This window comes from Anolis carolinensis, chromosome 5, assembly GCF_035594765.1.
Source record: "Anolis carolinensis isolate JA03-04 chromosome 5, rAnoCar3.1.pri, whole genome shotgun sequence".
Taxonomy (NCBI): Eukaryota; Metazoa; Chordata; class Lepidosauria; order Squamata; family Dactyloidae; genus Anolis; species Anolis carolinensis.
The window spans coordinates 44,571,286-44,596,891 of record NC_085845.1 but is presented as its reverse complement, the minus strand read 5'-3'; the positions used below and the strand labels follow the sequence as shown (position 1 = coordinate 44,596,891).

At 39.1% G+C, this 25,606-nt stretch overlaps 1 protein-coding gene across 2 annotated transcripts in view; it reads left to right on the top strand.

Moving 5' to 3' along the window:
* Positions 1-25,606, top strand: part of rnf150 (ring finger protein 150) — a 139,533-nt gene that overhangs the window by 43,371 nt on the left and 70,556 nt on the right. The window contains exon 2 of one of the 2 annotated variants that reach the window (XM_062980897.1): positions 5,962-5,994. The exons of the other annotated variant lie outside the window; for it this stretch is intronic. Within the exon in view, the coding sequence (XP_062836967.1) occupies positions 5,962-5,994 (33 nt within the window). The remainder of the gene's footprint in view (positions 1-5,961; positions 5,995-25,606) is intronic. 2 annotated transcript variants of the gene reach the window in all.

Genomic DNA, 25,606 nt, shown 5'->3' with positions numbered 1-25,606 from the left:
TAAAAGATTAGTCCGTTTACATAGTACATGGTTTGTGGGGAGGGCTGTTTTTTGGCTAGCGGTTTTACTCACAATTAAGCATTGAGAATGTAATAATTGCTCCAAAACTTTAAAGTGCAACTGGCTCCTATTGCAGTGGATTCCTTCCCTGAAGTCATTGAGCATCTTGCTATATTGACACTGTATTTTTTCCTCTAAGCAAACACAACCAAATCAGGGCCACAGGAGGGATGTATTTCTAGAAGCAGGGGATTAAAGGATTTGCAAGGTCCACCCCAACTAATTATGCCCTCTTGTTTTATGCACACCTTATTCTTTGTAGCATCCTTCTAAAATGTTTAGTTTAATCCCTGACTGCCCAGGGAATAAATCAAGAAATACAGAGCATACTGAAGATGAGACCTGAAGCTGGGTTTCATTTCTCTAAATTATGAATCCATTACAATTGAAATTACAATATATTGTGGTAACTAAATTACTGAAATAATTATTGTTTCTTCTTTGTGGTATCTGTGAAATTCTACATATGTGGTATGCCATTCCATCTCAAGTACAGTGTGGGCGGTGTGAGTTGGGCCAACTAAATAAAACCAACTCCATAACCACTACTCCTGGTGCAGTGAACCATAGAAACTGCAAACAAGCAAATTACAAGGTGAAGTAATTAGATGATTAAGAAGACCGAAACTACATTAACAGTATGCAATCCACTTATATTAAAATATAATTTTAATAAAACTAATTTATGTGCAGGAGAGTGGTTCCATAACTCAGTAAAATATCACATGACTTATATCAGATTTAGTTTCAAGCATTAACAGTCTCAAGTACCAACCATTTGAGGTCTTGTGGAACTAAAAACAGAAAAATCAGTAGTCTGATACTGTCTAAAGCAGTTCTGGGAATGACCACAGGGAAAGTGCTACATGTATCATTGTCCCCAGACTATCAGCTGCATCCTTAAGGAAACCACTAATATGATATCCATCTCATTTTCACCAAGTTGTTTTAGTTTATTGTTACTAATTTTGTCCGCCATTGATTCCAGACATCAACCTAATATTTCTAAAACCTCATAACCTTTGACTTTGCTAGTGACCAGCTATATTCTGGCAACCTTTGGAGTTTATATCTGCACTTTCAAATATATAGCCATTCAATCATATTTGAGATACAAGAGTAAGGCATAAAAAAGAACTAGAAAAAAGAGAAGATTAAAAATAAAAAGTAGCTCAATAATGAAGCATGATAGTATGATAGCCAATGATTTCAACTTGATTTGCTATTACATACACAACTTTATTCTAAATTGGTTTACCAACTCAAAGTGTGAAACGATATTTATAAGGATATACTACATTTTGTTTATTATTAAAGCTGTGCTATATATTTGCTGATTGTCCTTCCTAAACTAAACATTTTAGAAAATAATGAAAAAAGAATCAAGAGTTTGAAAACAAACAAAAAAGGGCTAACAACTAATGTTTATACTCAAGAGATGTGTGTGCAGAACTGTTTAGAAGAGCTGGAAATAAACATGGACAAAGTGGAGGAGACTGTCTGTCTGTCAGCAGCTTAATTCTATAATTAATGTGCATGTGTATGAGAACAGCTTCTACTACTACTCTTTAATTGACCTTGCTAATGAGGACTCCTGGGGCAATCTGAATCTCATGGGCTTTGCCAAACCTCTGTTCTTTGTTTGCTCTTCTGCACTAGTAAGATTGGAATGATTGTAGCCATTTAAAACTCAAAAACATTGTAACTGTCAGAATGGTATATTTGAAAAGGACTGTTCATTTGTTTAGCTTTGGAAAAAGTTGCTGTAATTAAAAAAGAAATTAGGCAATGGATAAAGAAATTAGGAAGCCTAAAGAAAGACCCATACATTAAAAACAAGTGTGCAGAGGATACATTGGGATCAGTTAGTAAATCTGTGATTTAAGGTAGATCTGCAAAAATATGACTTCCATTTACTTAGCAGAAACAACAAAATGATGTCCCATTATACTGCTCATGTTGGGCAAAGGAGCAATCAAGTATATATCTTTGTGTGAGAGGACCATTAATTTACCTCAGTTCTGATATCTAGTACAAATTTCAGAACTCTTCTATTCTCAGTGTATATACAGTGCACCAGATTCCAATGGTGGTTGTTGTGGATGTACCAAAAAGTAAAGTAGATCTCACATTCTGAAATCTCTTTATCCTTATTTTTAAATGATGTTTTTTTTAAAAAAAAAAACTCACATTATGCTTAATACTGCACGTCCCTATTCTGGGGTAGGGAATAATTTGGGAATAATGTTTCAACTTCAAGATAGAGATGAGGATCACCAGCAAGGGAAGTGATCTTGAAGTATATACTGTGTACTTCCTAAAACATATGTACTGATTGGAGCAATTTTCATAATGTGGTACCAAAGAGCTCCTCCTCAATTTCATTGTCACATGAAACAGTGGGCTTCTAGCATGGAATGGCAAGTTTTGGACACAATTTTGCATAGGTTTTTACTGCTAAATTGTGTTTCACATTCTCAGCCTTGAAGTGAAGCTTTCAGCCCAGTTCAAGATCAGTTGTTATTGCACCAAGCCACACTGCTCCTAACAGTTAATTCCTAATTCTGTCTCTGAGATTGTTCGTTGACATTTTTTGGATTTAAGATTTAAAGAAGCAACCAAGTAAGGAAGATTAAAATCTTCAATCCAACCAAAAGACAATATACAAAATAAAAAGCCTTGCAGTTCCTATAACATGGCATCTTCTTCCCACTACTCTGGGACTATGTCTATTGAACTATTTCTAAAAGAGGCCTTCAGTATCTCTTCGGAAACTGTCCCCCATTGCAACAGTTTTCATTATTATTGGCCCTGGTGACTTGGCTTGATGGAAGTTGAGCCCAACAATTCTTAATTACCATTCCAAAGGTTTAGTCTGGCTCTTTGCTAGCAGATTTTGGGATCTGGTCTTAAGAGACCAAATTTGAATCCTAGTCCTTTCAGGAAGAAGCAGAATTAGCTGAAATGTGTCTGATGTTAGTGTTTTGTTGTGAATCTTTGTTATCCCAATGTTACATTTTGAATATATGCATGGTTGTCCAAGCAACCTATATTTTGAAATGTCTTCTCACACTTTTTTCTGTATTTTATTCCTGAGATCAGAAAATGCCTGCAAGAAACATACCAATCTCATAAAATGCAAATTGTGATAACAACTTGTATAATAAATACTGGATTAGTGAACCAGAATACATTTGTATATGATGCAGATTGCATTTAGAATAACAACTTGAGGGATTTTAGAGCAGGAATAGTTAGTTAATGATTCTGCACCATTTCATTTTTCATTTTGGGAGGGAATGGGTGCAGTCAAGCTAGAATTTGGAGGGTAGCTCTCAATAGGAGAGAGACTGCAGACCCATCAAATAAGGGTTTGATACCCTGGCGAGAAAAGAGAGCCTCTAGATAAAGGATTCCCCTTGAATTTCCCAAATAAATCTCACCAGAAAATTGCCAACAAGTTGCTTATTGCGATCCAGCTGGAAAGGATGTCAAACCGCGATCATTCGTCAAGCAGACATACCACATAAAGCATTACAGTACACTTTATAGCAGAAAAACAGGGTTGTCCATTTTGAATCTCCCACTCCTGCCTCCCTCTGCCGGCTCCGTGCTGATTGGTTGTTGCCATCAGCTGGAGATGAGGCATGAACACCTCAGCCAATCAGTGAGCCAGCGCCGCTTCAGCCTCCCGGCCAATCGGGAGTGAGGAGGCGGACTGAGCAGGAAACAAAGGCCCGGGAGTGGATTTTAAGTGGATTAAATGGCTTAATGGGTGTCTGACAGCTGGCGATAACCCCCAGGGGTCCTCAAACCAGCTAGATATTATTTCCAATTGTGTGAATATACATCTGAGCCTGACGTGGCCGTCAGGATCCGGATTTTCTAAAGACCGGATATGGAAACAATTAGGCAAGATCTTGATGACAGTTTTGGCCAGGGTGTGAAGATAAAGGAAGAAGCAGTTTGGGACAATCTTAGCTTTCCGAAGACAGATTGTCCCAATCTGGAATGTGACAGGATCACCAGGGGGCATCTCCTCCAGGTGGCCTTGCTCCGATGCCTGGAGGGGGTACCCATCGTTCTTGTCCATGCAAGGAGTTTTTGATGGAGTCCTTTTGTAAAGGGATTATCTACCCTCGGAAATGAAGAGGCTTCCCTGAGGGCTGGGGTGCTGGGGTCACACAAGGGTGGCATTTCATATTTTATATTTTAAAAATATAAAAAGCCAAAAAAAGTGTTGTCGAAGGCTTTCATGGCCGGGATCACAGGGTTGTTGTATGTCTTTCGGGCTGTGTGGTCATGTTCCAGAAGTATTCTCTCCTGACGTTTCGCCCACATCTATGGCAGGCATCCTCAGAGGTTGTGAGGTATGGATAAACTAAGTAAGGAAAGGAAAGAATATATATCTGTGTAGAGTCCAAGGTGTGGCAAGAGTCCTTTGTCACTGGGAGCCAGCATTAATGTTTCAGTTAATCACCCTAATTAGCATTGGAAATGTTTTGTCCCTTGCCTGAGGGCATCCTGGACACAGAATACTATTTGAGAACACAAAAATGCTGGACCATTCTAACAACTATCATGTCAGACTACACAGAGAAGCCATTGAAATCCACAAGCATGTGGACAACTTCAACAGAAAGGAAGAAACCATGAAAATGAACAAAATCTGGCTACCAGTATTACAAAACTCCAAAATCAAAACAGTAGATGGGAACCAACACAATGAGGGCTTGACTGAACAAAGGATGCCCTCAGGCAAGGGACAAAACATTTCCAATGCTAATTAGGGTGATTAACTGAAACATTAATGCTTGCTCCCAGTGACAAAGAACTCTTGCCACACCTTGGACTCTACACAGATATATATTCTTTCCTTTCCTTACTTAGTTTATCCATACCTCACAACCTCTGAGGATGCCTGCCATAGATGTGGGCGAAACGTCAGGAGAGAATACTTCTGGAACATGGCCACACAGCCCGAAAGACATACAACAACCCAGCCAAAAAAAGGTTGATTTGGAGCCCATGGAGCTGGTTGAAAGGAAAAGCAGGGTGGAGGGTAAGTTATAGTTTCCCAAGGGTTAGTGCAGGGGGGTGCTGGGGGGGGGGGGAGAGATAGATAGAGATAGAGCCTTTTGGGGCTCAAAGGGGGAGGAGAGAATCCCGAACCCCAGAATCAGAAAAGAGAGATACATAGTAATACATGCAACAGTGAAATGGGGAAAAAGATATAAATGAAATGTAAGCAGATAGGTGACACAACACTTGTTTTTCTGGTTTTTCTTCTTCTGCGACCCTAGAGATGATTAGATCAACCCAGATGTATAGGGATGCAAATTTTCAGTTTTGGCCAAGTCAAAAGGTCACTTTGTCTCATGCTACCTGGATCCCAACCTATTTTACTGATCTACCTTGGCTTCACATATTTATATATTAACCTTATTATAAACCATCTTTTTGTGCAAAAGGGGGAGGGTGTCCCTTTTCGGCATCACACGCAGTGCAGCTTGGACCAAGTGTGACTGTTAAGCTTAGAAATTTAATTTAAATCTTGGTCCTTTCTAATTTTATCCTTGTCATGCAATTGTGCCAGATCATTTTGGTAATCTTCCTTTCTGTATCAAAGGTTTTGACATGAATTATGTGATTGTGGGGATTTATTTGTTTGCTAGATATAATGAGGCTGGTTGTTCAGATTTACTAAGAACATGAAAGGTGCAGGAATTGGGGTGTGATCATCAGATGAACATATTTTAAAACACAAAAATGTTTATAATTTAACAGTTTATAATTTAACATTTTCATGTTTTTTCAGCAAATCCACTGTTTTGGTATTGATGTAAGATTTATTTATTTTTTTGCCAAAGTTAAAGGCTTGAATCCATTTCCTATTCTCAGGTAAAGGAAGCCCTCTGAATCCATTTCAAAATGGTAAGTCAACATACATATAACTGATCCAGTGGGTCTAGCTTTCAGTAGGACTAGCAACTGGACTGAGTCCAATGTGACTGAATATTAAGTGATAAATAATAAATATTGTGGCCTAATCTGGTGGGAGGCATCTGTTGAAATTTCTGTTAGTGGAGACAGCAAAGATGTAAATTCTTTATGAAAGCTTACGCTGCCAAATGCTTTCTCTCGCTCTCAAAAGTGTGCCAAGATCCTTTTGCGTACCTTCTCCCCTTCAGTTCCCCATGAACCTTCAATATCTGCTCCAGAAAACACCCAGAGCTGTTTTTGGTCATGCTGAGAACTGCAAAGTAGAAAGGAGAGTTTCTACGATACTGCAATGCCAGTATGCCATTGGACCTATGGCTATAGATATTCCAGTGATTCATCTTTGTTAAAATGTTATTAGTTTAAGTTTTTATAAGTGAAGTGATATCAAGATTTTTTTTTCCTATTGGACATAGTTAGTTCACCTTTTATGTTGCTGGTCATCATTTGCTGTTTACCTGGACTAAGCTAAGAGAGATCCTTACAGGAGATCCTGTAAGGCAGTGGTTCTCAATCTGTGGGTCCCCAGGTGTTTTGGCCTACAACTCCCAGAAATCCTATCCAGTTTACCAGCTGTTAGGATTTCTGCGAGTTGAAGGCCAAAACAACTGGGGACTCACAGGTTGAGAATCACTGCTGTAAGCGTATTCCAAAGTTTTATTGGGAATTCTGAGTAGACTTGATTGTACAAGTTCAGAGAAGATTTGGGGAAAACATAGGGGCAAAGTAATTGTTATGTTAACTCCATGTATGTAGTTTGCAGCTGCTTCACTTCCAGGTTACTGTATGTGTACAACTCTATCCAGAACCAGTATGATGTACTGCTGAAGTAGCACTATTGGAGACCAAAGTTCAAAGCCCTGCTTAGTTTAGACAAATCACACACTCTCAGCCTCAGGGGCAGGCAATGGCCACTTCCCACTGAACAAATCTTGCCAAGATAACTCCATTGTAGGTTTACCTTAGGGTCATGATAAATCATAAATGACTTGAAGACACACAGCAAAACAACTTGAAGTTGAAGTGGTGGTGTTCTACCAGCAGTGATAGGACATTCCAGGAGAGTGAAAAAAAAACATAGCCTTTGGCTGGATCTACACTGTCATGTAATCCAGTTCAAAGCAGATAACCTGGATTTTATAGAGCAGAGTAGACTGGACCTTTCTTTTCCTGTTAGCTCCAGAGTTAAATTGCTCACATATCCCAGCTTGAACTTTCCATAGGTGTTTCCATTTCTGCCGAAATTACCATATGGAAAGAACAGAACTGCTGCCATTTAAAAAAAAAACTGCTCTGAGTATGGTGAGAAAAATGAGTCACCATTGCCTATGCTGAAAGTGGTAGCGGAGGCTTAGACCATCTGTTGCCCTACAGATGTGTTGGATTACAATTCCCAGAATGCCTAAGAGAGTTTGAAGAGGTTGTAGTAGGCAGTCTTCCACTGAACTCCCCCATCCTCACTTAGGATTGTTGCACTCACATCCATCAGATTGTTGCATCATTTATTTCACAACTACAACTGATTTTATCTTACATTGATATCGAAGGATTTTGAAACATCCACTTCTGACACATAACTTATGTGCTCCTATTGGTCTAATTCTATCCACATTACTGGAATGATAGTTTTATGGGTGATTACACAGAGTTCAGAACAGTGTGTAATTCATTCTCCCTCCTGTCTTTTCTTCCTTGTTATGCAATGCTCTCTGTGTACATTGTGTACAGAGCAGGATGTTGTTATCCAGGGATCCCAGATATCCAATAAATCAACCTTGCCATGATTTCTTACAGTATGTTGATGCCCAGTCTCACAACCTATCTTCTAAAAACAGAATGATTGTATGCCTTTTAAAAGATATTAAAATGAGTATTGTGTGCGCAGAGTGCAGACATTGTAGAAAGAGATATTATTTCTCTCCTGTTATATCTCACTGTAAATGCTAGCAAAAGAAATTCCAGAGGGTTAGCCATACCAGCCTGTTCAAACATAAATTATGAAGTGTCTTGTAGCACCTGTATACATTGACAGATTTATTGTGGCAGATTCAGTGATAGCAGCATAGCATTTCTAATGTCCATTTCATCAGATCCATGAAGCATTATTGGTAGGTTTCTGGTGGTAATGTAAACAGTGGGGTGAACATTGTGAGATTGGGTACTTGCTAAGTAAACACCATTTACTTCTTCATGTTTTATGTGGTAAAATATACTCCCAATGTACATGTAACCCTGTTCCTACTTGTGTAGGAGTAAAGTACATTGAACCCAATTACACATTATTTTCTGAACAGATTTATTTAGAATTGTACTATCAAGAAATTCAGTAACTGGTTCTGAAATGGATGCAGATATCTCTGCAGTGTTTAATTTATATAAAAATTGTAACCCCAGGAGATAGCATTTGGGATAAATGATTTTGCAGGTTGGGTGACAGAGATACTATTACTTTGAATATTTCAAAATAAGCAGTACAGAGTTGGTTTGATATGTTTCTAGTAATTTGATAGCTAAGACAAGTGAGAATTGCAGTATGCTATTTCTGTAGAGGAAGTGTGTTATGTGTTAGGATATATGATGCGTGAAAATACAATTTAGTGTTCCCACAGATGGCTAGATTTCTAAAAGTGACTATTGCTGTAGACACATCTACAGCAATACAACTGCATGCCCATCTCTGCAAAAGGGACCACAGTTATTTTAATATTATTTCTTTCTGCATATTTATTTAGTCTAACCATAATTTATAACAGAATTTCATATGTTTATCTGTAAACAAATACTTTATATCATGTATATCTCTCTATACCGTGCATCTTATGGAAATTAACCTTAATTTTTGTATCTTTTATATGTTTGTAGTTTTAAATGATATTGTATACTGCAAATCAAAGTGATTTTGTTTAGATAAGACTGTTCTTGGTCTTAGCTGCAATTGTGTTTTAAATTTTAGAGTGTCTTGGTTGGATGATTTTGTTGCTGGCAGTTTATTATTGCATATGATAGTTTAGTGTGGCTTTTTTTATCAACTTGAGAGGACATATGCCAATAAGGACTAAGAAATATTTTAACGCTACAAATATTTGCGTCAGTCAACATGTCTGTAATAGTATTTTCATCTAGGACAGTTGAAGGCCAAAACATCTGGGGACCCACAGGTTGAGAACCACTTATCTAGGAGGTATTTATTTTTATTGTGTCAGAAGCACACCAAGGGTACAAGTTGAGATGTATTTGAGAACACAAAGTTAAAAAAAAAACTTGGCATTATACTAAGTGCCTCTGGTGTTACTATAAGAAGATCTTCCATTGTGCATGTGGCAGGGCTCAATCTGCATTGTAGTATGTGGTCTGTGGTTTACTCTTCTCCATACTCGCATGTCGTGGACTCCACTTTGTAACCCCATTTCTTAAGGTTGGCTCTGCATCTCATGATGCCAGAGCGCAGTCTGTTCAGCGCCTTCCAAGTCGCCCAATCTTCTGTGTTCCCAGGAGGGAGTCTCTCATCCAGTATCAGCCACTGATTGAGGTTCCAGATTTTAGCCTGCACTTTTGGACTCTGGCTTGCTGAGCTATTCCTGCGAGTATCTCTGTAGATCTTAGAAAACTATTTCTTGATTTAAGGCATTGCCGTGCTGGCAGATATCCAAAGGGGATGGACCGGAGATGTCAATGCCTTGGTTCTTTCATTGCTGGCTGCTACTTCCCAGTGGATGTCAGGTGGTGCAGTGCTGGCTAAACAGTATAATTTCTCCAGTGGTGTGGGACATAGACATCCTGTGATAATGCGGCATGTCTCATTAAGAGCCACATCCACCGTATGTATTCCACACTGGACATGCGTATTCAGCGTATTCAGCAGCAGAGTAGCAAAGCGCAAGAGCAGATGTCTTCACTATGTCTGGTTGTGATCCCCAGGTTGTGCTAGTCACTTTCTGCTTGATAGTCAAGCAGTGTTTCTTTAAGTCAGGGCATGGTCCAGGGTAACTCCCAAGTATTTGGGTGTACTGCAGTGTTCCAGTGGGATTCCTTCCCAGGTCATCCTCAGAGCTCGAGAAATGATTGGAAACTGTCTTCATGGATATTGGTTTGTGGTTGGGGATGTTATGCCTACTTTGAGGCAGCTGACTTATAGATAATTATGTGTCGATTCACTGTGAGTTTTCAGACAGAGCTTGCCTTTTTAAAATGTTTGCATGTCTTCCACTTCTTATTAAGGATTGTCAGAAATATTAAGGATTGTCAGAAATAATCTCAGTCCTGGCCTCACTCTCTTAGCATGAACAAATGTGCAGTTGAAGTGTGTGTGTTCAGTTCTTCCTCAAGGGCATGGAACAGAAAGGCTTCAAGAAAGCTTTTATTGAAGACAAGACTGTCTTGTGGTTAAAATGTAGCTCTCTGACGTGGCCTCCTTGCTTTGCTAAATTAGTATATTTTGTAACATTTGATTATTTGTTTGGCTTTAATACGTAAGTGCATTAGCTTTGCTGTCTTTGTTTCCTTTGCATTCAGAAAGTTTTTAGTTAGTTTTATAAGAACATATTTTTAAATGTTTACCTGCAAGTTGAGACAATAGGTAACAAGAATTAATATCTGTCTTCAGACAGGCCTTTGATCCTGTGTAGTCTATGGTCAGCTTGATGAACCACCGATAGTACTACTCCGCACTTTGATTTTTAGGGTAGATAGCCGGCTTATTTGCAGGTTCTACTGTGCTTTAGGAATTTGTATCATGTTATACTCTTACAATTTTATTATTAGTGGGATTTTATATGTGCTATTGTTTATACTTATGTCATTGTATTTATAATTGTGTATTGTTGTTTATATACAGTACTTGGAGTGCTTTTGTGAGGCTTCAGTCCCTTCAGGGAGATGGTGGTGGGGTACAAATAAATATTTATTATTATGAATTTGTTATTTTTATAACTTCTTTTACGCCCTCTCTTGCTTAATCATTGTACAGTTGACTATCCACTTTTGCAGATTTGAATTATTCACAGATTTGGCTAAAATGTTCTCTCTAGATCAAACATAGGCAAACTTAAGTCCTCTAGGTGTTTTGGACTTCAACTCCCAGAAATCACAGCCAACTTACTGGCTGTTAGGAATTGTGAGAGCTGACGTCCAAAACACCTGGAAGAGCGAAGTTTGCCTGTGACTGCTCTAGATCCTCCATTGTGATGCTGTGGTCACTTTACAATTGAGGACCTAGAGTCATGCTGGAGGACCTAAAACTCCTAGAGAAAAAAAACTCATTGAGGAAATCTCTATGTTCTCCAGTACAATTCCATGGTCAACCTCTGGTAGATGTTGGCTATGCAGTTGTGCCTAAAGATTCCCAGCATTTTTAATTGCTTTTTTTTTTCACTTCAATGGGGGTCCTGTGCCCCTAACCCCAGTGAATGTGGAGAGTTGACTGTATATTATACTAAAAGGTTTTGAATGTATGAGAGAGAAAAGTCTTCATGTTTATGATACAAAGAGTGTTTTCAGATATTGCATATTTAAACAGGAAAGCTGAGATGTATTTGTATCTTGACCTACGTTCTCGTCTACCTTTTTTGACCTAGAAAATCTGTAAAGGAGGGATTCTACCCAGCAGATGTATATTGTTATATAAGAAGGAATAATTATACAATCCACTAGGTACTGCCTATCAAGCTCAAGAAGGCAGATTGTGCATGTTTGGACCAGAATGAAATGGAAAAAGACATAGGACTGAAAACATGGGTGCTTTGCAGTCACAGTCACAAAGATTGCACACCAACCTAAAGCCCCTTTCATTCTCGTGTCAACTTTCACTCATAGGTTTTGTTTACCATGGAGGAACAATCAAATATGTAACTTTAAGTGATAAAATTTATTTGTGGTTTTTAAAAGGTGATACAGTTCCTTGTGTTTCCCCCCATATTTTCCTGTCTTTTCTGAGGTTCCAATATCTGGGTTATTTGGAAGGAGTTATTGCTGATGAAGTGCCAAGCCAAATGGGCCAACAGTTGAAGAAAGTGCTCATTGAAAATGGTTCACCATGCATAGGTGCTACTCCACTTGTCTCACCACAATCGATCAGAACCAGTAGAGAGGTTCTGATGTTTTTTAAAATAGAAGTGCTGATTTCATAGTAATATATAAGTTGTGACTGTTCTACTTACTTATGTGCTTGGTAATGATCTGGATATATTGCAAAAGTCCCAATACAAACTTTTCATTAAAACTTTAGACAAATTAGGCAGCTGACATAATGACTAGTAATCCACAACTATTATCATGGGTTTATTGGACACTTTGCAAACTGATACACACTGTTTTCTTCCCAAATTCTCCTCAAATGAAATAATCTAGTAGGAAGTAAGATCTGGTAAAGACCATACTTCTGATCATAGAATGATAGACTTGGAAGAGACCTCATGGGCCATCCAGTGCAACAACCTGCCAAGAAGCAGAAAATTGCGTTCAAAGTACCTCCAACAGATTATAGTGCTATGCACATGTGTGAAATAAAGAACAAGATTGTGCTGTTAATATAGTGAAGGCAGAGATGTTGACTTTCAACTTGTGTAGAAATTGTCCTTGTATAGAAAACCCCCCATATAGAAATAAAAGAAATGTTTCTAGAGGCTGAGAATTACAGCACAGCTGTCAAGCGTGGTATTTTAAATTGTGTATAAGAGGACTTGTTTGTTTGCTCTGATGGACTTTTCACTTCTGAAGAAAGCATTCAAAGTGTTCATTATACAAAATAATATTAAAAATACATAAAATCACAATAATATGCAATAGACTTATAGACTAGTCACAGTATATTTATTTCTTAAGGTGTTAGAAGTCCTGGGATCAAATCTTGAATAAATCTGAATGGAGTGAGAAACCTTGCTATGTTTGAGGAAGGAACTGAGCACATACTTGGCACATGAGCTTGCCAAGTTTTAATCTCTGACATGTCTAGGTATGTCTGGTAAATTGCTTATCTGAAATGCTGGAGAGCTGCTGCCAACCTGTGCAGACATACTCCACTAGATGGGAAAATATCCTAAGATAATTTTCTGAATTCCTAATGTAATAAACAGAGAAGAAGCAGATGCATAAGAAAATATTGAAGAACAATATAGATACAATTAGTTGAAGTAAAGCAATATTTAAAATGGCTTGAGGAATTACACATCTTTGGTGTGCTGAATTCTTCAGGAGAATTGCATGTTAGAAGCTTTCTTCTCGTGAATTTTTAAAAAAGGAATACATCTGTCTTGTGATGCTTGACGTGTCAGCTGTTTTGGGTCCTCAGGGCTTATCCATCTGTTAGCCCTTTTTATGCAATTTAAGCCTGGGTTTTCTTCCTTAAGAGTTGGTTCAAGGTTTGTTTCTTTTTACAATAAGATTTCCTGCCCCAAACAAAAGCCAAATTCAGAATTACCGAGTTCCAGTGTTGTCTGAAACCAGGCTAAACTGGCATGACTCGAAGGCATCTCATGTAGCAGTCTTTCTAAAATAGGTGTGTCTCTGCTTAGTCCTTACTGGAAAGCCTTGAGTTTTAGCATGCAGTAGAAGACAAAAAGGCTTTGGAAAAACAAAGGGCAACATTTGGTGTGGCGGAGGCTCCTTCTTTGGAGGCTTTTAAGCAGAGGCTGGATGGCCATCTGTCAGGGGTGCTTTGAATGTAATTTTCCTGCTTCTTGGCAAGAGGTCTCTTTCAACTCTATGATTCTATGATTCTAACATGGAAAGAAATATTGTAGTTATGTTCTCATTTTAGACAAGATTAGCCTACTGGAATAAATCCCATAAAATATGCCAAAATTACTTTCTTAACATGTTCAAATTCCAGTTTATTCATGCACAACTCCTGCTGAATGAGTGAAGTATTATATACCATCAACATTGCTGTAAAAAGGTCCCACCATGAAGAAGCACTCTTTCCCAATACTATAATTTCAAATTTCACTTTATGTATCCCTCATTTATTCCTCCAGTATTATCTCTAGAAATATATACCCAAGGAAATTTTCAGATGCTTCAGGGAAGTTTCATGTGATGTTGAAGGTTCCCTGAACTACCCTTGATGCGCCATGACATGGTTGCTAATTACACACTAGAATTATTTTCTCTGGGGGGGAATGCAGAATTACTTCAAAGCTGGTCTTTCACATGCTGTTGCCCACAAAAATCAAGAGAGCAGCAAGGCTCTGTGGAAGCATTCATTCATACTGAACATGAAGTGGAATCAAAATAAAATTCATTTAAGAGTTTGCATCACGTCAATCAAGCTACTTGGGTTTTGCTATTAAAATAATTGTGGAGAATCAGATAAGCATGTGGACGAACATCCAAATCACATTTGAGTAATGATACAAGTCCTAAGCAAGGGGTGGAGAAAATATAGACACATTAGTCCCCAAACCTTTTTGCAGCCCTGAAGTGCCTTAGGATACTCCCAAAGCTACCAGTCAAACACCCCTTTTTTCCAAGGAAATATCATCGCCAGATTACCAGTTCCACTGCAAAACTGCACTAACTGGTTGACTTTGGCACCAAGGAGCCCTCCAATACCTTGAAGTAAGAAATGGCCAAAAAACAATCTGGGATGAAACTAGAAGGGTTACTATGTCACTTCTGAGTCACCACAGATATGATGCTACAGTTTGTCTTGAGGAGGGAGACAACTGGATTAGAAATTGAACTCTGCCTCCAGTCCAGTTCCTTTCCTTGTTCTCAGCAGTCCAGATGAGAACAGCAAACAGACAGACATATGCCAAAAGGCAAAGCCAAAGCACCAGCTGATCAGCCAGAACAAGAGTCACAGGTACAAAAAGGCAGTGTCTGAAAGAAACAGTGTGGTTCTCAGCAACATGACTCAACCAGTTTCAGGGCTTTTGTGCTTTGGTGCTTTGAGCAGTATCCAAAGATCAGGTACCTACACACCTGTGTTATGCTCATTCTTTAGATATTCTCTTACTCTAAGGAGATCTTCTCTGTAGCTTATCGCTTCTATTAGCCTCCAGCCAAGAGTGTGTGTGTCTTCCTCCATTTTATTTATACCACATGCCCCAAAATTGGGACTCTCAAAGAATTTTGCAAATCACAATTCTTTCAATATAGTCTATATATTATATTCGTGTACAAGTCTATAAATTTTACTCAAAGAAACTGGATGGTTTTTATCTGTGGGTCAGTGTAAGTACCATACCTTAGCTCATCAAAAAGGAATCATTCCCAGTAAAAGTGAAAGCATAGTCCATCCTGAGAGAACCTAAAAGAATATTGACTCCCTCTACTCTTTCCGCCATGGTATACATCTGGCCCCTTTGAACTCCAAGGTGAGATAATGATGATAGCAGCCAGGCACTTTCTCATCACCATGATATAAACTTCAACGTATCCACAGGTCAAATCCAAATCCAAATTTTGGCCCCAAAACCTGTTTTTCACTTATACATGAGGCCAACTTATACATGGATATATACAGTTGCTGTGAGTTTCCTGGGCTGTATGGCCATGTTCCAGAAGCATTCTCTCCTGACGTTTCACCCACATCCACAGTAGGCATCATTAGAGGTTGTGAGGTATATGGGAAATTAGGCAAGTGGGGTTTATATATCTTCCATGGCCAGAATCACAGGGTTGCTGTGAGTTTTCCGAGCTGTATGGCCATGTTCCAGAAGCATTCTCTTCTGACATTTCACCCACATCTATGGCAAGCATCCTCAGAGATTGTGAAGTACATTGGAAACTAGGCAAGCATATACGATTTAAAACTTTAAAAATCCATTCTGCAATAGAGTAAAGCTATTAACAATATTAAAGAAATTTAATTGTAAACTTAAAAATAATTAAAAAGGAGTAAAGAACAATAACATTTAGATCTTTACACTAACTTGTTGAAAGAGGTCTTTTCAGTATGTAGACTTGATACAGGTTTTTCTTCTGATTAGAATGTTTGAGTTAATTACAATAGCTCTTTGTAAAAGAAATGAAGAATTTGTGGATAATTCAGACTATAATAGTTGTGAATTTACCCTAATTACATGTGAAAGGCCTCCTCCTAATTGCCCTTTGAAAGTTTGTCGCCATCGGTCTCTAGTTAGCAAAGTAGGTCATTCTAATTGTAAAATCTCTCCTAATTAGGTTCATTCACACCTATAAAGGTAAATGAGCAGGTCACAACCTTTTTAAAATGGATTTTCAAATACTATTCACTTGAATTAATTCTAGATGCTGTTGAAAGTATAGTTCCATAATGGAACTATATGAACTATATATGGAGAATATGAATACATGCAAATAAGTTTTAATGTGTAAATGATTTGTAGCATTGTATTCATAAGTATATGCTTATTTATAGGTTAAACTATGTAATGTATTATTTATTTTTATAGATAAAGCATTACAGAATCAAGATGACAGCAATTTAAAAATGACAGACTGATGAAGATTTTATGAAATGACTCTAAATATGCTGGGAATAATCATCTCTAGGTTCAACTGCCATTGTATTTTATTGCCTGAAAGTTTCAAGGACTTTATACCTTTTTCTAAGTCTAAGGGAAATACCAAATTCTTCCTATTATGTTTGACTTACAACAGATAATAAAACCAAATGAAAATAATGCACACAAGATTTTGTTGCTTGAAATCTCCATAGTACATAACTTTCAGTGAAAAGAATTGTTACTCTAGTTTTTTGCTATGGCATTAAAAGTGGATGTTGCTTGGAGACATGAGTTTGGAGCATTTTGTTCTTGTTGCTTTTTCTCATGTCTAAGGGTACAGCACATTCACATTTGCAAATACATACAGTTATTCATCTACTTGCAGCCTTGCAATGTATATCAACCATTGCTATCATCCTGCTGGTGAAAAAACTATTAGATGAAACCAGCCATTTCTCTCTCAGATCAAGTGCTGAACAGTAGCCGCTTTTGCTCTAATCATTGCATAGCATGGTCTAATAGATAACTGACAGGCTCAACATGATATCTGTAGATAACATTCATTTGCTTTCATTCTTGCTATCAATCATTTGTTTTAACTTGTGACTCTAGATGCATTGGAACTGCTTCTGCTACCAAGATATAGTTAAGATTCTTGTTTTGCAGACAAGCAAAACAGCAACAATGGGCACTTCTACACAGCCACATAATGCAGGATGAACTGGCATTGGAAATGCGAGCTCAGAGTCCTATTGTGGCTACATGTAAGGTTATATTGGTGGTGGAGCGGCCATACAGCCTAGCCATGCTAATGCCAATTCAGCATTGCTGGGCATGGGATCCAAAATGGGAGTCCCTCGGCCCCCCTAAAAGAGAAGGGTGCAGATCTTCCTGATTCACATCTTTCCCTGTATTTTTTAACCCAGGGTCAAGCTAGAGTAAACAGCCTACCCCAGGTTAAAATGCATTTAGCCTGGATGCTAATACGGGAGCTCCACCATACTATATGACAGTGTAGTGTAGGGCCACTATTTGGAGATATGGCCAAGATACATCAGAAGAACTTAGCTGAAAAATTTGAGTAACTTCAGAAATTAACATTTATTTGTTTAAAGAAAAGTCAGTTCATTAGTATAAGTGATATATAGTAACAGAATGTTAATCATGATATGCATCAGACACTCCATTGTTATGCTGTACTGTTGTATCATTATATAGATAGTGTTACATGTTAACATGTTTCTTCAAAGCTTAGATTCAACCATGATGCTTCCAGAAAAATCTTGGACCAGTCATTATTTCAGTTATTAATCTGTCTGGGAAGGGAAGGGGAAATGATATGGAAATTTATTTCCTCAAATGGCTATTCTTAATATGTTCTACCTGTATTGTATCAGTTTTACTTCTTAAGCCTAATTGAGTCCTGGTTTTGGGGGCGAGGAAAGATTAAAATTTAAATAGAACTGATGATAATGAGCAAAGTAATAAAGAGTGTTGTCAGGAATATTTTTGTCAGGAATGATCTGACTTGAACATTGTATGTGCCTTCAAACATAGCTGTCAAACTCTCCTCGAGAGGAATGGCGACACAATTCTGATGTAAAGTGTGCCAGTGGAAAGTTTGATGAACATTCTAATGCCCATCTGTTTCAACGATAATTATTTCTCAAAGTCAAATAGTTGTAAAGCTGAAAAATTAGGATCTTTATTACTGCATAATAAGCATGCCGAAAGTTCAGAAACATGTTCAGAGTGTTCTGGTTCTGGAGTGTGTGGAGGAGAATTGCTTTTCATGAAGCCTTCTGTGGTTACAGTTCCCCAATTGTTTTTTCCAGCAGTGTGATGCTCCCTGCTTCTGGTAGTTTTAGAAGGCTGATCATTATATCTTGCCCTTTCTCCAGTTTTGGGATCCAAGGCATCATATAAAAGTTAAATACATACTATTAAAAGCAGTTACAAAAAGAGAGGTTAAAGTATTTTTAAAGTTATTTTAAAAAATCAAACAATGCATAGAATTAAACCCCTTTAGAATAAATCAGTTCAAAAACAAACAATAAAATTCAGCATAACCATATGTCATAAAACAATATTCTGTCAACAGCTCTTAAAACTGTTGGAACAAAAAAAATTCACATCCTGAAAAAATGAAAGGGAAGGGGCTATGCTGAGAATGTGCTGTGACTTAGAGCAAAATATCAGATCTCATAGTTCAATGAATCTCAAGTAGGAAGATTAGATCGCCTGGACCCAAGCCATACGTGTCCTGCATTTATCATCCGTGCCATACTTTCTCTTCGAGAATTAAGGCCTATACTTCATTAGGCTTATTATTGTTGAAGTTCATGATCAGAACTGGGTAACTGGGGCAGAAAGGAAGAATGTGTACCAAAAACATCTTCTATGATAACTCTCCTAACAGGGACTAATGTTGTAAAAAAATCTTATTTTTAGAGGCTGTGCTGAAATTCTACAGGGATTTGCAAATTCAAAAGAGAGTTTACAGTTGATGCTGTAGGTAGAATTAAATTAAATTGTTTCATTAAAGCCATAGCATGAAATGAAAAAAAAAATAACAATGTTCACAGTTGTTAGAGTAATCTGACAGCATTTGAGAAACAAAGGGTGCATTTTCACCGTGTAAATAATGCAGTTTCATATCATTTTAACTCTATGGCTCTATGATTCTATGATGTGGAATTATGGGAGTTGTAGTTTTATAAAATCTTAAGCCTTCTCTACCAAAGAGAAGGTGCTGTTGTAGCTCAGCAGCAGTCACAACAGCCAGGGGCTGATGGGTTTTCTGATGACTTAAAGTCAGACTGGATTGCAAGCTTTCCTGGGATTTCTTCTGATGCAGGCCAAGAAAGTGAAACCATGTCAGATAGAGATGCAGGCACAGATGCAGGGCCTGAGAATGTAATTGCTTCTGAACCTCAAGGCCAGACGCTGGATTTGGAATCATTCTCTCTAGATAAGGAGTCTAGCCAAGACGAATTGATAAGAAACTCTCATGGGAAAGCATCTGCTGATACTGACCTCAGCAAGGAGGCACATTTGCAGATTAGAACAGATAGCCAGCTTCATAGATCAACATGGCTTCGTAGGAAGCAGAAATTTCAGAGCAGACATAATGCTTTCATGTCTGTTTATTAGGAGCTAACAAACCCACTGATTTCAGTTCAGGCAACGTGGCTTTCAAGTACGACTAGGCCTGGGTTCTCTAGTTCCTGTTTGAAGTCTTGGTTTTGGTATACAAGCATTCTGGAAGTTCTTCATGTTCTTGTTTTATATTCTTGCTCAAGTTTTGCTTATGGATTTAAGCTGCCGTTGTATTTTGGGACTACTTTTGTACTGTCTTGCTTTTGGATTTACCAGAAACAATTGATTGCTGCCTTTTTGAACTCTGTACCTTATTCCCTTATCCCTGCTTTTTACTATATATCTTTTGTGTGATTTTCCAATAAACTGTTTGCCTTTACTCTGGACTTGCGTGTAATGCTCTGGTCATAGTTGACTTCAGACCTGGATACGACAGGTGCCCCATCTGTCTACAACTCTCATAATTCTATAGCATTGAGCCATTGTAGTTAAAGTGTTGTCAAACTGCAATAATTCTACAGTGTAGATTCACATAGAGTGTTTTCAAAGGCAAAAGAAGCATCATAGGAAATTTTTAGTGAGTTCTGATAGAGCTGTTGATGCCTTAATGTGTAACGACATTTTTAATCTAACAAAAATAAATATGGATATCATAACTTATTTAGTATTAGCAAGCTCTCCTGCCAGCTGATATACTGGAATTCCTTACTAGGGAGAACTGGCCAAGATAGAAGTCTTCCACGGGTCATTTTCACTCTACTCTCTGTTTGCCGCAGTGTCTGCATGCAATTCAAGAAAGGCAGCAAGTTCTGAGCTCTTTGGGGGCTCTGGCATGACTCACATTGATTACAGCAACATAAGAAGAAGTGTTTTGGCCTCCCTGTACAGCGATAAACGCCAGCTTAGTTTGTGCTTCATTGGAAGAATTGGTAGGAGAAGCATTTTGTCTGTGTCTGGTCTGAATTTTGAAAAGGGTCCTAATTAGCATTCAGCCAGGTTCGTTGAAAGCCTGTAGCTTTCAGCTAACATCAGAACAGAAGATTGTCATTTTAATTGCTTCAAATTAATTGCCAGCCATTACATGACTAGAGTATAAGACAGAGAAAGAAAGAAAAAGAGGGTTCAGTTAGCTTTCATTATCCTGTTAAATTGATATGCTTCTGCTGTGAAGTGTCATTCATGGCCAAATGATGGAATCACCACCTGTATTTATATCTTTAATAAGAACTGGAGTCAGCAATGGGGAATGGAGATGGAGGAACAAAGTTTTTTTTAATAGGAAAAAGGCTATCTAGAAGTGAAGAGAGGTTCTCTAACATTTCAAGGGCATTATGAAATAAAACACTGAATACTGATTTAACATTGATTTTGATGATAACATTATTTCTTAGTATTGCTATTGATTTAGGGCGGATCACAGAACATACATACAGCAAACACTCAATTCCGTTATATACAGACAGGAAAGAGACAGTACAGATAGAGGCATATAGGCATTTCCCATCTTCGGCATCCTGGAGGCTGTGCTTGATTCTGGCCATTGGAGAGGGGTGCTGTCACTCTATCCTCCATGTCGAAGACCCCTGTTCACAGACTTCCTCCTTTTTTGATTGCCGGCATTTTCCTGGTATATTCCTTATAATGCCATTAAAATACCTTTCCGCTAAGCGGTACCTATTTATCTACCCACAGCTGTTTTTGATTTCAAGATTTTAAAGAAAATAGGGTTACTCTTGAGCTCTTTTTCCAGAGACCAAGACTTCAAACTGGTCAGGATTTGAAATTCAAAAAATGTATTGCCTGAAAGGTGGAGTACAACATAGCTGAACAGTGAGGTAAAACAAAGCCCTATTAGAATACATTTAACAAAACACACAGGTAAAATGCAGCTTAAATTTACCAATAAAATGCAGATTAAAATTCACAAGTCAAAATTGACTTAGTAAACCTAATCCCCTTTTTTTTTGCATTTTCTACAATGTTAATCGAGGATTAATTGATATGGCATAAAATTTACATTCTCATTCCCATACCCCTTCTGAAACATTCAAGAAGGAAAGGAAAAAGATCACTTACGCCTTCAGTGACTATGGCCCAGGCATCCGTTTCGAACACGGAAGCCAGGACACCTGTTTCCGGAAGGGATGGTACGGAGCGTGAATGACTCACAGCAGTGTCAACAGTCGAGCCTTAAGGCCCAGATCTGGAGTAAAGGGCTTGACAGGATTCTGGACCTCTGGAGACAATGGGATCCCACCGAATTCCCCAATCCAATATCGCCTTCCCCATAGAAATGAGCTTGAAGACCGCATGCCTAATATATAAGGGGGATGCTGGGCACTGTAATTCAAGCCAACCCCTTGTTGAGCTTGGAAATAATGGGCTCAATGGAAGGTTGCAACTTTGTGCTGGCTTGTATCCGACTTATGGCAACCCTATAGCAGAGTTTCCCCATTTGTCATTGCCTTCCTCTGAAGCTAAGAGAGTGTGACTCACCTAAGGTCACCAAATGGGTCTCCATGACCAACAATGGGGATTTAAACCCAAGTCTCCTTGGAAAGGTGCACTGACACACAAATAAATATCTCACCGCAAAAAAAAAAATGCATGCAGCTTCGGTAGACCTGTTGCATTAATTGTTGGGTGATGAGTCAAAATGTAAATAAATATATTTGATTCAGTGGGTTTCTTCTCATTCAGATTACTCATACAATTCAGGCTATATGCCACTAATGCAATACCCTCCAATTGTCCCTGTTCGGCAAGGGCAGTCCCAATTACTCCTCTATTGCCCAACATTTTCAGCTTATTTTAAAATATATCACTTTCTCTCTCTTTTTTGTATGTCATCTTACTTCCACAGGTGCAAATTGAGTTCTAAATTCAAAAATAGTTTGTTTTAGTTAAACTACTGATTAGCTACCGAGCACAATTCAAAGTGCTGGCGTTAGCCTATAAAGCGCTAAACGGTTCTGGCCCAGCTTACTTGTCCGAACGTGTATCCTGCTATGACCCACTGTGTAATCTAAGATCTTCTGCAGATGCAGACTGTAGCCAGGAAATCAGAAGACGTTTACTTCTTGGGAGGAGAGCAATGGCCAACCTTAATAAAATAGTGAAGAGCAGAGACATCACACTGGCAATGAAGGTCCGCATAGTCAAAGCAATGGTATTCCCCATAGTAACCTATGGTTGCGAGAGCTGGACCATAAGGAAGGCTGAACAAAGGAAGGTAGACGTTTTCGAACTTTGGTGCTGGAGGAAAATCCTGAGAGTGCCTTGGACCGCAAGAAGATCCAACCAGTCCATCATCCAGGAAATAATGCCCGGCTGCTCACTGGAGGGAAGGATATTAGAGGCAAAGTTGAAGTATTTTGGCCACATAATGAGAAGACAGGAAAGCTTGGAAAAGATCACAATGCTGGGGAAAATGGAAGGAAAAAGGAAGAGAGGCCAACCAAGGGCGAGATGGATGGACGGTATCCTTGAAGTGACTGGATTGACCTTGAAGGAACTAGGGGTGGCGACGGCCAACAGGGAGCTCTGGCGTGGACTGGTCCATGACGTCATGAAGAGTCAGAAACGACTATGCGATTGAGCAGTAGCAGTCTTCTTCAATGATGCTAATAGTTTCAGAAGTTGGATATGTCTGTAAATTGGAAATATATTTCATTTAAATTCTAGATCAATTTCAACATAAATATCTGATCTGATTTTATAACAACCCAAACTCATATATGGTCAGTTAACATTTTCTGTTTGAATCGGTTGTTATATATGGGATGATAGAAGGAAAGAATGCATCTCTGGGAGCATCTACTCACTGTGGTAGAACATGCAGATCAAGAATAGGTCTCTTCAGCCACCTAAGAATTCACCCTCAAGACTCCACGACTGGAAGACCATCATCCTCGAACTACGAGGGATCGCCTAAGTAAGTACTACAATGTAGAATGAATGCAGTTTGATAGCACTTTAACTGCCATGGTGCAGTGGGTTAACTGACCGTGTTGGCGCAGTGGTTTAAACCCTTGTGCCAGCAGGACTGCCTACCAAATGGTTGGTGGTTTGAATCGTTGGAGTGGGGTGAACTCCCTTCTGTCAGCTCCAGCTTTCCATGCGAGGACATGAGAGAAGTCTCCCACAGGATGGTAAAACATCTGGGCGTTCCCTGGGCAACATCCTTGCAGATGGCCAATTCTCTCATACTAGAAGCAACTTGCAGTTTCTCAAGTCGCTCCTGACCTGAAGAAAAAATACTGCCATGGCTCAATGCTATGGAATCGTGGTGTTGTAGTTTTCGAAAGCCTTCTTTGCCAAAGAGTGCTGGCATGTGTCACCAAATTATAAATCCCAGGGTTCCATAGCATTGAGCCATGGTGGTTAAAGTGGTGCCAAAATATTTTACTTATACAGTATCCATGCACCCTCTTACTCATATTGCACTCCTTTTAATTCAACCACAATGTTGGGTAAAGCATGTGAATAGCTTTAGATGGCCCCATACTTTGCCTTAGGTTTTTGTTAAATAATAAGGAAAGGGGATGGATTGAGTGTTTAAGAGAATGATTGCAAAGTCTACCCATTCATTGCAGTTTTGACACGTTTGGTTCATGATTCATCCTGTCAGCTGCTTAAAAATTCATGGCAAATTCTGCATTAATGTCATCCAGAAATAGAATAAGGGAAAGAACAATGTAAGCACTAAAGTGAGCTGAGAGTGTATTGTTGAAGCTGAAGACATATCAAATGCAAGGAATGATTTACATTTAGATATTTTGCATGCTCGTAGTACTTCCATACTGTTTGATCTCAAATAATAGCTTTAAATACTAGCCGTTAGAGATGAATGTAGCTTGGCACTCGTGAGCTGTTAGTCAATCCCCCATCTCCTGCTGTTCAAATAGGCTTCCCACAAGCTGTGCCTTTCGGAATGTAATGTAATTGAATCTTGAAACTAACAAACATTTTAATAAGGGATGGAACAAAAAGTATAGGCCTTTCTTAAATTTTTTTTTCTTTTCATTTGGATTTTTGCTTTAATTGAAGTCTGCAGATTGGCAAGATTGCGTATTTGTTAGGCATAAGGCAAGCAATCTAGGAAGTCATTGATACTACTTCCAATGAGTAATATTATTTCTTCTATAATATAATGTTTTTCTTCGTGTACTCTGTGAATGCACACTAATGGAGAAGCTGCGCCTGCGCAGGTTCCGACGGAAACTCTTCCAAGCTGAAGTTCAAATTTTGGCGGTAACCACGCCCCCCTTCCCAAGGGGCATATAAGGCAGCCCCAGGCGCCCGCTCTCCAGTTCCTTTTTTTCCGCCGCAAGGTTCACTTCGGACTCTTCGCATGTCTACTACTCGTTTCAAGCGTTGCACGCAGTGTGCTGCTAAAATTCCTGACTCGGACGGCCACGCCAAGTGCCTCTTCTGTCTTGGCGAGGCTCATGTGGTCAGTACCTGCCGTTTTTGCCTAGCTCTCACGGCTCAGGCCAGAAAGAACAGAGCCGCTAGGCTTAGAGCGGCGCTCTACGAAAAATCTCTCGCGCCAGAACCGACTCCGTCGACGTCGGGTACGTCGGCGTCCTCAGCTTTGAGAGCTATGTCGGCACCACCAACTAAGCCTCCGGCAGCCAAGGCTTCCTCGGTCTCGTCCAGAGCGTCCAAGACCTCCAGGGTCGCTAAACCGGTCAAACCACCGTGTACTGTGACGACGGCGACCGTGTCGACCCGCTCCGGAAAGGTGGGACCTTCCTCGACGTCGAGCTCTCTGGCTTCGGTGACCTCGATCCGCTCTCGTATCGGTTCCCCTCCGTCCTCCTCTGCTATCAAAATAGCCTTTAAAAGGGCTCACGAGGAGTCTCGTCGAGCGCAATCCGACTCAGCTGTGGTTCCTCCCACACCTGGCAAGTCCTTGAGGGTTGCATCCAAGCAACCGCCGGCGAAGAAACGGCTAACTCAGCGCTCCTCCTCCTCGGCCTCCTCAAAGAAAGACCCGCCATCTTCCTCGACAACTT